Raw genomic sequence first — 12,290 nt, 5'->3', positions numbered from 1 at the left:
CCAGATTGAGTTAAGACCCACCCCAAGATCTCATTTTAATGCAGTTACTTTTTTAAAGGCCTTATCTCCAAATAGAGTCACATTCTGAGGTACTTGGGGTTAGGGCTTAAACATGCAAATTTTAGAGGGACACATTTCAACCCATAATAATATAATATTTGAAATTTGTTCAGCTGTTGTTTAAAATAAATATGAGATGACTTCAAAAAGTTAATGGAAAATGGAATTAAAAGATAAAAACTACAAACTTTATTTCTCAACATAAGCTCCATCAAGTTCAAGACACTTTTGTAAGCTATGATACTAGCTATTAGTTCATCCCTAAAGAACTGAGGGTCCTGGGAATGTACCCATGCCATTGTAGTCTTTTTTACATTATTACCTGAGGAAACACTGGTGCTCTTTAAAAGCTTTCTTAAGTTTAGGGAAAAAATAAGTCAGAAGGAGCCCCACACCAGGACTGTAAGGTGGATGCCTAATGATTTCCCATCAAAGCCCTTATGCATTGACACAGATGAATGTCAAAGTAATCTTGCCAAGTGAAAGGAACCAAAGAGTACATAGGATGTGATCCATTTGCATAAAACTCTTAAAAATACAGGCCAGTCAGTCATGGCCTGCAGGGGATGGGAGAGAGGATGGAATTACACAGGGGTACAGGAAGACATTTGAAGTGGTAGATGTTTTCACCATCTTGATTTTGGTGACTGTTTCATGGGTATAAATGTATGTCAAAATGTATCGATTGCCTTTTTTTTTCAAAGGGTTTTACTCTTTTGCCCAGGCTGGGTTGGAGGGCAGTGGCATAATGTTGGCTCACTGCAACCTCTGCCTTCTGGGCTGAAGCGACCCTTCCACCTGAGCCTCCCAAGTAGCTGGGACTACAGGTGCACACTGCCACACCCAGCCCAAATTGTATATTCTTAATGTGTGCAGTTCAGTGTATGTTAATTATGCATCAGTAAACTTTTTTTAAGTCCTTGCCCTCTTGGAACTTAAATTTTATTGGTGATGACATGTAATGACAGTAATAAACAAATATATGTGTATTATATGTGTGTGTGTATGCATGCCTGTGTATCAGATGTCACAAAGTCTTGAAGAAAAAGCAGTGTGAAGATAGAAAGTGATGGGGAGGATAGCTGTTTAATACAAGAAAGCGGTCAGGAAAGTCCTCGGTACACATGACATTTGAAACAGACTATTTTAAGCTCCCCTGTAATCTTTTGAAAACTGTGTTAAGGTAGGTTTCAGTTTGTTAAAGTTACAGGTGACCATTCTCTTATCTAAAAGGACAAGTTTCCCCCAACTTGAAGGCAAATTTAAATTTTTGACATCACAAAGAACCAGATGAAAAGGTGGGGCAGAAGTAAGCAAAACCTACTCCCAGTGCCCAAGAGAAGCCCATTCCAGCCACAGGAATTTCTTGTGGTTAACTTGATTGGAAGGATAAAGACCTATTTTGTGAACATCTGTAGAAAAGTGAATCAGAAAGAAAAACTCAACCAGAATTCCAGTCTTCCAGTTTCCTGCCAGACAGGGGCAATTACCCCTTTGTTTTCTTAGAGACAACAAAAACAACAACAAAGCCAACACTGCTCCAGCCTAGGTCGCCTCTGGTGTTCCCTGTGCGTGTGCGTGTGATGCTGGTGAAGAGAATGCACTTACCCTGAGAAGCAGAGGGGAGGATTTCTAGCAGTGGCGTGACCTGCTTGCTTGTGTCCAGGGATCCTAGCAGAGCAGCTAGAAAGAAACATGGGATGGCACCATGGCAGGTTTCTCCTTGCCACTGGCAGAGGAGCTTGTTTCAGGTCAGGGATCAGTAGCTATTACCAGCTGATCAGTGGAACCTAGAGTTGGTTCATCCTCAAAAGGTTGCCTGCTAATCGTGAAGACATTAGAATAGCTGTGTACTGGGGCCACACAGAATTCTAAAGAAAAAAGAGATTTGTAGCATGTACCATAAACTGAAATGTGGTCCTTTATTTTGAAAACCTGCTTTTAACTCTACTCATCCCTGATTCTTAAAAATATCGTTCCATCTAGAGACTAACTTAAAGATTTTGCCTTATTATTTAACTTAAATTTGGTGACAGAAAGAGTGGGAAAATGCACTGATCTCAAGCCAGTTGTGTATTTCTGTTTCTGTAAAATTTTTATAAAACATGCTGATTTTTGTCATTCTGTTTGCCATTTTCTTATCCCCGTGAGGAATGTATTCTAAAGCAGCATCCCCTGTTCTGAATGATACTTTGCAGAGCATGTATTCCGACTCTGTGCTCTGGGATTGAACATTCTGGGCTAGAATGAAACCTGTGAGTTCCACCTACCCCTCAAGGCTAGAGCCCTGAGAAGCAGGAGCCCCATGTTAGCTCCTTTTTCCTCCCAACCAGTGGAGGTTCACAGGGCTCAGGCATCCGAAACCTTCAGTAGCCCAAGCCTTTCCTTCCACCTCCATGCCAGATTCCCGCCCTGTCAGTCCCAGAGGAGCTACTCTTAATCTCTTGGGTTATGGTTGCCTGTGAGGATATGATGAAAGCTATGGACAGAATTTTGCGTGGAACTTCAGAGGCCACCAAGAATCCCTTTTCCAGAGCAGGGCAGGCATTGATGCCCATCTCATATCAGCAAATTCTTTAACAAGTACAATGTTAGAGTTCTTTACAGAGGGCAGAGGCAGCACTGTTATATGTAAGCTGGTGATAACTGTATTTTTAAGTTGTGTTTTTATTAATAGCTTCTTCAGCTAGCACTAGAAAGAGGTTGCATTGTGTCACAGTGGTCTGCATTGATACGGTTTTGTGTGTATGTTTGTTATTGGGAATAAAGAACTAGGACAGATTTTTCAGTATCCCTCTCCTTTCCTGCTCTGTGGTTCTCCTGATCCATTAGATTTTATACAGAACCACCAGTTACCCACCGCCATTTTGTTTAGACTGTTGACTGGGAAGCCAAATACCATGTCCACCTTGCACTGCGACTCATCACTGTAAACTTTTGTCCTGTTCATTTGATTACGTGCTCTCTACTTTTTTCCTAGAAAGGAATTTTCCTGAATTGAAATCAGTTAATAAAACTTTGTCTTTCTTTTTACAGCTTGTACCTCCTTTTAAACCTCAAGTAACATCTGAGACAGATACTAGATATTTTGATGAGGAATTTACAGCTCAGACTATTACAATAACACCACCTGAAAAATGTAAGTAAATTTAGAAGGCAATTGATAAATTTCTAATGTAATTTCTTCTAATGTGATTGAAGAAAACAGTCTTTTAAAAAATCATCCGATATTTTCAAGATCAAATTCCACAGTGACTTACTCCATTCCATTTAAGAATATTGAGTATTGAATTGAATTTAAGAATATTGAGTTTCCAGTGGAAATACCAAAAGACAGGTAGCTGCAAGAAGTGCTTTTCTGGGTAGGGCAAATTATAGAGAGAATTGTAGATGCAGTTACAGACCAGACCTCCCATACTGTTCTCCAATAGATTCTTTTGACACCAACTGAAAGGATTGTGAAATAGAGACTCCCCTCTTTTCCTAGACTGTTAATTCACACATCGCCTTCAGGATTTTGCCAGTTCTGGCCTCCTACTTACTTAATAGTTTTAAAATTCACTTTAAATTGAGTCATTCCTTTTTACTTAGCTGTCTCTTAAATAGTAATATCTGTGAAGACATAATTTAGTTTGCTAGTACTTTTGGATACATATAAATTACATACTTAAAAAAACTGTGTGTTCATGTACCACCTTAAGTCAGTTTATATGCATTAGTATGTCTCACACTTTGAGAAATACCATAAATAAGGGGACCTGTAATGAAGGAAAAGGTTATCAGACATAATTTATAAACATTTTCATGCTGACAAAGGTCTGTATTTAGTATCAACTTAGGAATGAGGATAAGGTTGAGTTTCGGGTCAATCTTTGGGTATTCGTCACACATCTTTTGGTTCACATAATAGCATCATGTTAATTTTTCTCTCCTTTTCCATTCCTTTCCTGTATTTCTTTTCCTCGCCTTCCTTTTTAAGAGGCAGATTCATTAATAGTGCTGATGTGGACTCAGTGTCCAGGAGAGGGAAGATTGGAGGGAAATGCCGTGCCAAATATGATCACTGGCAGCAGATTTTAGTGTTAAAAGGCAAACAAGGAGTCATCTAGGCAAAGAGGTCTTAACTGGCAGCAACGGAACCATGAGCACCCTGAAAGTAAAGATACGATTATGTATGTGTGCTTTTCTTTCTTTAGATTCACAAGAAGTTAAGGTGCTCAGGGTCCTATAGTTGCGGTCAGCCGTAGCCAGGAGCAGGTTACCAGCTTGGCTGATGTCTAGGCTAAGTTGTGAAATACCGGTACGTTGAAGTGAGCCACTCACGGTCTGTCCTGTGGTGAGGCAGAGTTTCCACCCAGTCTTGTGCCATTGCTAGAATTTTAGTATCACTAAGAGCCACAGACAGTGTTGGCAAGCCTGTGGAGTCGTGGGCAGGTAGCTCAGGGCTTTCTGAGGAGAAATAATGGGCATAGGCCCTTGGCTTCTGTCCCCAGCATGGACTGTGGCATTATAATTTTCTACAATGCTGGGTTACATCAGTGAATTGCTGGATTGGCCCATGGGCAGTTCCTGCCGTCGAGCCTTTGCTAGGCCCTTTCATTTGGATATAATCCTAATTGTAAGCAGGCCACATCATTCCTCTGCTTAAAGCCTTGCAGTGCCATCCCATTGTACTCTAAATCCAAAGTTGCTCATGCTGGTTTGCACAGCACTCACTGATCTGGGCCCTGTCAACCTCTCTGACCCCTTTGTGTTCCATCTACCCCACTGTCCCTGGGTTCCAGCCATACCTTAAACACGCCACACATTACCATGCCTCGGGGTTTGGGTGTCCCTGCCTGGAATGCTCTTCTTCCCTGAACCCACATGGATGAGTCCTCCTTGTTCAGCTCGCATGTCATTCCATCAGAGAACCTTCTTTGACCTGGTCTGAAGAACATTAGTCTGACAACCCTCCCTCCCACTCTTCATTCACTACATTGGCACCTTTACTTGCTGGTATTTTTCTGGTTAATTTATTTGTTTAGTGTCTCTTTCCTCCATTAACATGCAGTGGCTCGGAGAGGAAGGATCTAGTTTGTCTTGTTGTTAGCCCAAGCTCCTAGTTAGATGCCTGGCACAGTATGCATATTAATAATACTTGTTAGGTGCACGAATACACAGAATATGGTGAATGCCTAGGAACTTCAGAGCCGGGAGTAGACCCAGGCTTGCCTTCCCTCTGAATATCCAAAGCAGACCCTGGGATAGGAAGGTCTGACAGGTCTCTGTCCTCAGTCTCAGCCGCTTTGAGAAAGTTTCCGTTCTTAAATAGAGTGTTTGGCATTTGTGTATCTTTAGAGCAATTAAATATGTTATTTTGGAAGTCGTAGAAATAGGTAGGCTCTAAAATATGGAGCCATGAGTAGATATTTTACTTCAGAAAGCTAAAAGTGAAATCCCAATTTGGGACACAGAGTGAGGTTGAAAAAGCCCAGGACTCAGACCTGGGCAACCTGCCTTGTGTCGGGCCCTGCCCCTTACAGCTCTGGGAGATGGTGGGTCACTTTGTCCTCTGGAAAAGTGGGGAGCAGGGCTGATAACCTCTCGGTGGCCTGTTTTTGTCCTCCCATATGCCTGAGAAGCCGTCTCTTTGGGATGAGCACCGAGAGTTCTGCAAATTTGAATCACCTTATTTTCATTTCTGCTCAAGCACCAGAGTGGCCAGTCCATAGTGTTACTGTGTGCCCACTCCAGTTAGGGGATGATAGACCCGACACAGCAAACACCTGGCTGCAGGAGTGGTGTGCGTGGAGGGCCAGTGGATGGGGCTGAAACGCGGTGCTCAGAAGTGTGAGCCTAGAAAAAATCAAAACTGATTTGGTTACAGAAAAGGTAAATTAGAAGCTGTTGAATATTCCTCTTAGCTAGTGAGTTATTTTTTCATGATTGACTTGAATTTTAAACCCCTAGCTTTCAAGGACCAGAATCTTTTCCAAATTCATCTGACCTGCCTTATTCCTTACTCCACACCCACAGGGCACTTGTCCTGATGAGAATTTGTCATTAGTATGCGTTTTATTGCTCAATTTCTGGGACATCTAAAATGAGACTGAAATGTTAGAAGGTGTTTTACGTCCCCCAGCACAGTTTCTAGAACATAATTTGAACCTAGTTGCTTGGCTTCATTATCAGCAGTATAAACGCCATCAAGAATGTTTTTCCTGGCATGTCATATTTTGCCACTAACAGCAACTCTGTTCTTAAATAACATATGTCGTTTCAGACATGGGTCATGCTGTAAAAGCCCTACAACCTGGGTGTCTTTAAATGATAATAGGTTCACTTCTAGATTGAGACAGAGATACCTAGGAAGCCTGCATGTTGTAGTAACTTCCAAGATGGTTATCAAAATCCGCCTGCGCTTGTTGCCCACGAAAGTCTGGATTTTGCCCAGGCATGGTAGTGCACACCTGTAATCCCAGCACTTTGGGAGGCCAAGCTGCGCGGATCACTTGAGGTCAGGAGGAATCTTGAGACCAGCCTGGCCAATATGGTGAAACCCCATCTCTACAAAAAATAGAAAAATTAGCCAGGCGTGGTAGTGCATGCCTGTAATTCTAGCTACTCGGGAGGCTGAGGCTGGAGAATTGCTTGAACCCAGGAGGCAGAAGCTGCGGTGAGCCGAGATCGCACCACTGTACTCCAGCCTGGGCAACAGAATGAGACTCTGTCTTTAAAAAAAAAAAAAAATCTGGCTTTCATGGGTGTCAGAAATGGGGTGTGGTCCTGCCCTGCTCCTGGGCCCTGGGCAGTATGGAAATGAGAGCCCAGGAGTGTCATCTGGGCACACCACAGTTGGGGAGGGGAGGACACTGTGGACTTCCTGTATTTTTCCCTATTCATGACCTCTCTAGAAAGGGAAGTCAGATGAAAGAGCACAGCAGAGTGTGCCCAGGCAAAGAGCAGCGTGGACGCATCTGCAGGCACCTCTGTTCAGCAGCCTCTCTTGCTGTCTGTGTAGCGCAGCTCAGCACAGCACAGCGCTCAGCGTTGGGGACCACCTGGCCCTGGGCTTCCTGTCTTAGGGGAACAGCCTTGATGGTTGTTAACTGCAGCTTCTGGGTTTTTCTAGGGCAGAGGGGCAGTATTTTTAGTTTGATAGTTCTGGATACATTCTAAATTTCCTTACGGGGCAGATAAAAGGAGAATCAGGGAAACTTTGAGCTGTGATTACATTTAATGTAACCTTTTTCTTGCAGCTTTACCATTGCAGCTCCCTTGCAGCTCCCTAAAGGCTAACACACAGAGGTTTTCTTGATAAAAGTCCAGAGCAGTACCATTCGTTAGCAATTGTCTTCCCACTTGCCACCTTGCTTGTATAAAACAGGATACAGTTACTGTTTAGAACAAATCATCAGTTAGAAAGGCAAAATGTTCCATTTTCTACAAACAGCTGCAGTAACATGCCAGATTGTCCTCACTGGTGTTAATTAATTGAACAGATTTTGGAATGTGTCATCTTTCGTTATAGCCATTCATGGTCCTCTGCCTTCCTCTTACAGAAAAAGAGGGTTTCTTTGAGATCTGGTTGCTTTTACTGCCATATAATGACATTTGTTAAATGTTCTAAGAAAATCAAGCAACTGACGTTCCTTGGATCCAGGAATTCAAGAGATGTAGCATGTAGAGCTGATCATTGTCTTCTTTTTCCAGATACGTGTTTTTGGGAAACGTAGTTCATGTGCATTATCATCACTGTTCCCTATGGACAGTCTCTCATGGCAGGAACTAGCTTGTATGTGTTGACAGGCTCCGACTCAGTCAGCTGCCCTTCCTCCAGCCCCCTCCCACCGCAGCCCCTGCCCAGGCTCTCAGCTCTTGTTGGGCCATGATCAGATGTTCATGCCTCACTGTTACCAAGCCTGACAACAGAAGGGGGCTGGAATGATGGAGTTGAGATCATCGGCTTTAAAGAGTATCAAGCATTGGGGTCCTCAGGGTTATCTGTGAAATTTCCTATATTCAGAATTGTGATGAATGTGTTGCTGAAGTGACAGAGTGAATGCTCTCTCTTAATTCTTAGCTGACACCCAGCAAGAGTCCCTCCTCCTCCAAAAGGGTGTCCAGCACCTGTCCCTGTTGACTGTGTGGCTAACCTGGGTGCTGAACCTCACCAGGCTGGAGTGAGTCCTGCTGTGCAGAAACACTCAGCAAAATAAGGCTGTTGGTGAGGAAAATTGTTTATTTGAAATGTGATTGGCACATGTCAGAATCTGGACATTAAGGTTTTAGCTGCCTGTATTCTCTAGAGAGTTTTTATACTGTGTGGCTCAACTGCAGATATGCCATCATTCCCAGCTCCTTCTGTTTTTACTGTAGCTAAAAATACTGCTGAAGGTATTTGATCTAAAAGATGTATGTGGCTTGCTTGGTACAAATACTGGAACCAATAACTTTATAAGGGGGTGGAGATTTCCCCAAACCTCAATAACTTCTAGAAATGCTGACTGCAATTACAGTGGTCTGTTTGCAGAAGGAGAGAGGGCCTCTGAGTTCAGTGTGTTACACAGAGCAGGGAGCCACAAATACTTCTTCATGGGTCAGTTCTCACCTAATTACAAGGATATCTGCTGGTATGTTAGAGGTCATAAATTTTGGCTGATGCCAACTTGATCCCATTTCTTAGAATCTTCTGCATTAAGAATGGGATACAGAAAAGAAAAGCAGTGAGACAAAAACAGAAGGGTTTATTTTTCAGATGAAGGCAAAGCATCCTCCTGTTTGGGGTGACAGGGTCAGAACCTCAGTGCAGTGGGATCTGGCCTGTAGGTTTTCTTTGTTTACATCCATGTCCAGTTGATGCTCCCTGGAGAGGTTAGAAAGGCAAAAAAATTGGTAATGTACTTCCTATGTGGGTTTCAGGAAATTGAATTATTTTGAAAAGGGTTGCGTATTTGAAAGATTCACTTATTTCCATTGCAGGACAGCATATGATGAGACAAGCTTAGCGTAGAGCAGGGGATTTAAAATGGAGCCCCTCCCCAGGAGACCGTGAGTGCAGGGGCCCTTGGGAACTTTGTTGAGAGTTCTGTCTGTTCATGGACCTGACGGGTGCTCAGCCCTGAGCAGATGCCTGGGAGCGCATGTTCACTGAGTGGCTGACCATGCAGCCACATAGAAGAAGAGCCTCCTGACAGTACAGGACTGTCATCATAGGACATTTATGAGAAGAGGGTGCTGATCATCTGTGATCTTTGAAAGACAGGAAACCAGGAAAGCTGAGAGGAGGAACACTATAATTGTAAGCAGCCTGTTTTGATGCCTTTCAAGTCTCTATTCCCTGTTTGCTGATGAGCTAGGACTCAGATATTGAAATCATTCCCTCTTGTTCTGTCACTTAGTCCCTTCACTGTAAAGTTTTATTACAGGGCAATTGGGAAAGGTAAGTTAAACCTGATGCTAGATGTTGAATAAAATTGTGTAGGAAGCTTTATTTTGCAATTTCACTGAAAGTATCACAAAGAAAACAAATACAAGCATTTGAAGACATTTGATGATGGATTCTGTACAGTCTTTGGATGCTGTAGATTTAACTGACTCTTGCAATTTTGATATATGTGGCTACATGAAATGAAAGGTTACTGAAGACTGCTCCTTCTTTAAAATTTGTTTTCTTCAATACTATTTTTTCACTGTTTCATTGAGTTTTGAAATTTTGATGTCTTAGAGATGATTCTGTAGTGTTATTTCTTCATAGACTATGAAAATCGGATGATTTTTGAAGCATAATTACTGTATAGCTTATTGATAAACACAGCTTTATGGGAGCTATTGCCTGTATTCACCTTTCCTATGTTCAGAGTTTAAAAAAATAAACCAGAGATAATGTTGCAAAAAAAAATTTTAAATTAAAATAGATGTTTCCTGCCCACAGATGATGAGGACGGTATGGACTGCATGGACAATGAGAGGCGGCCGCATTTCCCTCAGTTTTCCTACTCTGCAAGTGGACGAGAATAAGTCTCTTTCATTCTGCTACTTCACTGTCATCTTAGATTTATTACTGAAAATGATTCCTGGACATCACCAGTCCTAGCTCTTACAGATAGCAGGGGCACTTTCCGACATCCCAGACCAGCCAAGGGTCTTCACCCCTCGCCACCTTTCACCCTCACGAAAACATACATATGCGCAAACACACTCCAGTTTTTGTTTTTGCATGAAATTGTATCTCAGTCTAAGGTCTCATGCTGTTGCTGCTACTGTCTTACTATTAGAGCAACTTTAAGAAGTAATTTTACAGCCTTTGGAAGTCAGGAGCCCGCCATTGTTCATTTGTGCACCAGTTGTCATCTTTTGATCTTTGAGTTTTTCCCTCAGTGAAGGCTAAATGAGATACACTGATTCTAGGTACATTTTTTAACTTTCTAGAACATAAAAAACTAACTAGACTAAGAAGATTTAGTTTATAAATTCAGAACAAGCAATTGTTGAAGGGTGGTGACGTGCATATGTAAAGCACATCAGATCCATGTGTGAAGTAGGCATATATCACTAAGCTGTGGCTGGAATTTATTAGGAAGCATTTGAGAGAAGGACTGAACAACTGTTGGGATATATATATATATTTTTAATTCCTGGTGGATACTGTAGAAGAAGCCCATATCACACGTGGATGTTGAGACTTCACGGGCAATCATGAGCAAGTGAACATTGTTCTACCAAGCAATGAAGGCATATGCACAGTCAAGGTCACTTAAAGGGTCTTATGATACAATTTGCGCCAGAGAGCATTTTCCCCCTGTGCTTGGAAACCTTTTTTCCTTCTTGACATTTATCACCTCTGATGGCTGAAGAATGTAGACAGGTATAATGATACTGCTTTTCACCAAAATTTGTACACCAAGGTAAACAGGTGTTTGCCTTATTTAATTTTTTACTTTCAGTTCTACGTGAATTAGCTTTTTCTCAAATGTTAAAACTTTGAATGTCCTTTTACGATTTTGTTTATATTGCAGTAGTATTTATTTTTTAGTGATGAGACTTGTATGTCATGTTAGCAAATGCAGCTCCAACTTACATAAAATAGACTTACTGCAGTTTCTCTTGACCCATGTGCAAGGATTGTACACGCTGATGAGAATCACGCACTTTTTCTCCTACGTTAAAAAAAATGATAAGGCTCTGAAATGGAATATATTGGTTAGAATTTGGCTTTGGGAGAAGAGATGCTGTCATTTAACCCCTTGGTATGGAAAATGAGAAAATCCCCAACTGTCCATGCCAGGGGGTTAATGAAACAAATAGATGTTGGCGTTTGCTCATCTAAGAACTGAAATGTGATGATGACCTGGCAACAAAAAGTAATGAAGAAAATTGAGACCTGAGTGATGATAAGAAACGATCTTTATTTAGGAAGTAGACAGTAAAGGCTAAGAACCTGATGTGTTTATTGTGATCATGGTACATTTATCACTGAATTAAGCCATCAGGGAAAAAAACCACCCCCAGCTTCTGTATGTACTCATGTCCTCAAATTCCAGCATTTCTCACTGAAAGGGGGCGTGTATGCAAACCTCTTCTTTCTCCTTCATAAATGATGATCTTCAGATTAAACCCTTTGGTGCTAGGAGCTGGCATTTTCCAAAGCAGCCTATGAAGTCCTAGGGGCGGGGGGCCGTTCTAGCGGCAAGCGGAAGGCCGTCCCACTCCGTGGAGTGATCATGGAAATGTATTTTAGTCAAACTCTGACAGCTCCCAATGGAAGACTACAGCATGACGTAGTATTATGATTGCATTGTATGAAAGAGCAAGTGACTTTCTAAGTAGAATGACTCATATTCATATGCAGATGTCTTAGCCTCTTTACGCTGGAAGAGTGGATGTATAGCTATGAAGCCACTGCTGGCAGTGGGTGGGCCACTGGGACTGACAGGGGTTACAGGGCATTTTACTAAGGCAGCTAAGACATATTCAGACATCAATGTTATCCTTATTTTTCATATTTCTACCTGAGTGAAGTTCATCCTTAGTATTGAGTAGGAAGTTACAGTAAATGGCAGTTCGTTCTTACTTACACACATAGCTACATAGCTAATCTTTTTTTTTTTTCACTTAGAATTATGTTGAATGTTTCACTTTGACAAAAAAGTAGACTAGAAGGTATGTTCTTTAAGTTATCTTGCATTCATGATGTAAGAATGAAACAGGTGAGAGGAAGAGAAGCAAGCTGAGCCTGGCTGACGTTC

At 41.9% G+C, this 12,290-nt stretch overlaps 1 protein-coding gene across 5 annotated transcripts in view; it reads left to right on the top strand.

Annotated features, from left to right (window-relative positions):
• The window catches only part of AKT3 (AKT serine/threonine kinase 3), a 327,056-nt gene extending 315,118 nt beyond the window's left edge, over positions 1 to 11,938 (top strand). For all 5 annotated transcript variants that reach the window (XM_064383667.1, XM_021666932.2, XM_021666933.2 and 2 more), the window contains 2 exons: positions 3,097 to 3,199; positions 9,977 to 11,938. In XM_064383667.1, the coding sequence (XP_064239737.1) occupies positions 3,097 to 3,199; positions 9,977 to 10,062 (189 nt within the window). In that variant the 3' untranslated portion in view covers positions 10,063 to 11,938. The remainder of the gene's footprint in view (positions 1 to 3,096; positions 3,200 to 9,976) is intronic.
• The last annotated feature ends 352 nt before the right edge of the window (positions 11,939 to 12,290 follow it).

This window comes from Aotus nancymaae, unplaced genomic scaffold (assembly GCF_030222135.1).
Source record: "Aotus nancymaae isolate 86718 unplaced genomic scaffold, 86718_ANA_hifiasm-v0.15.2.pri h1tg000032l_0, whole genome shotgun sequence".
NCBI classification, from domain to species: Eukaryota; Metazoa; Chordata; class Mammalia; order Primates; family Aotidae; genus Aotus; species Aotus nancymaae.
This window is presented reverse-complemented; position numbering and strand designations above follow the sequence as displayed.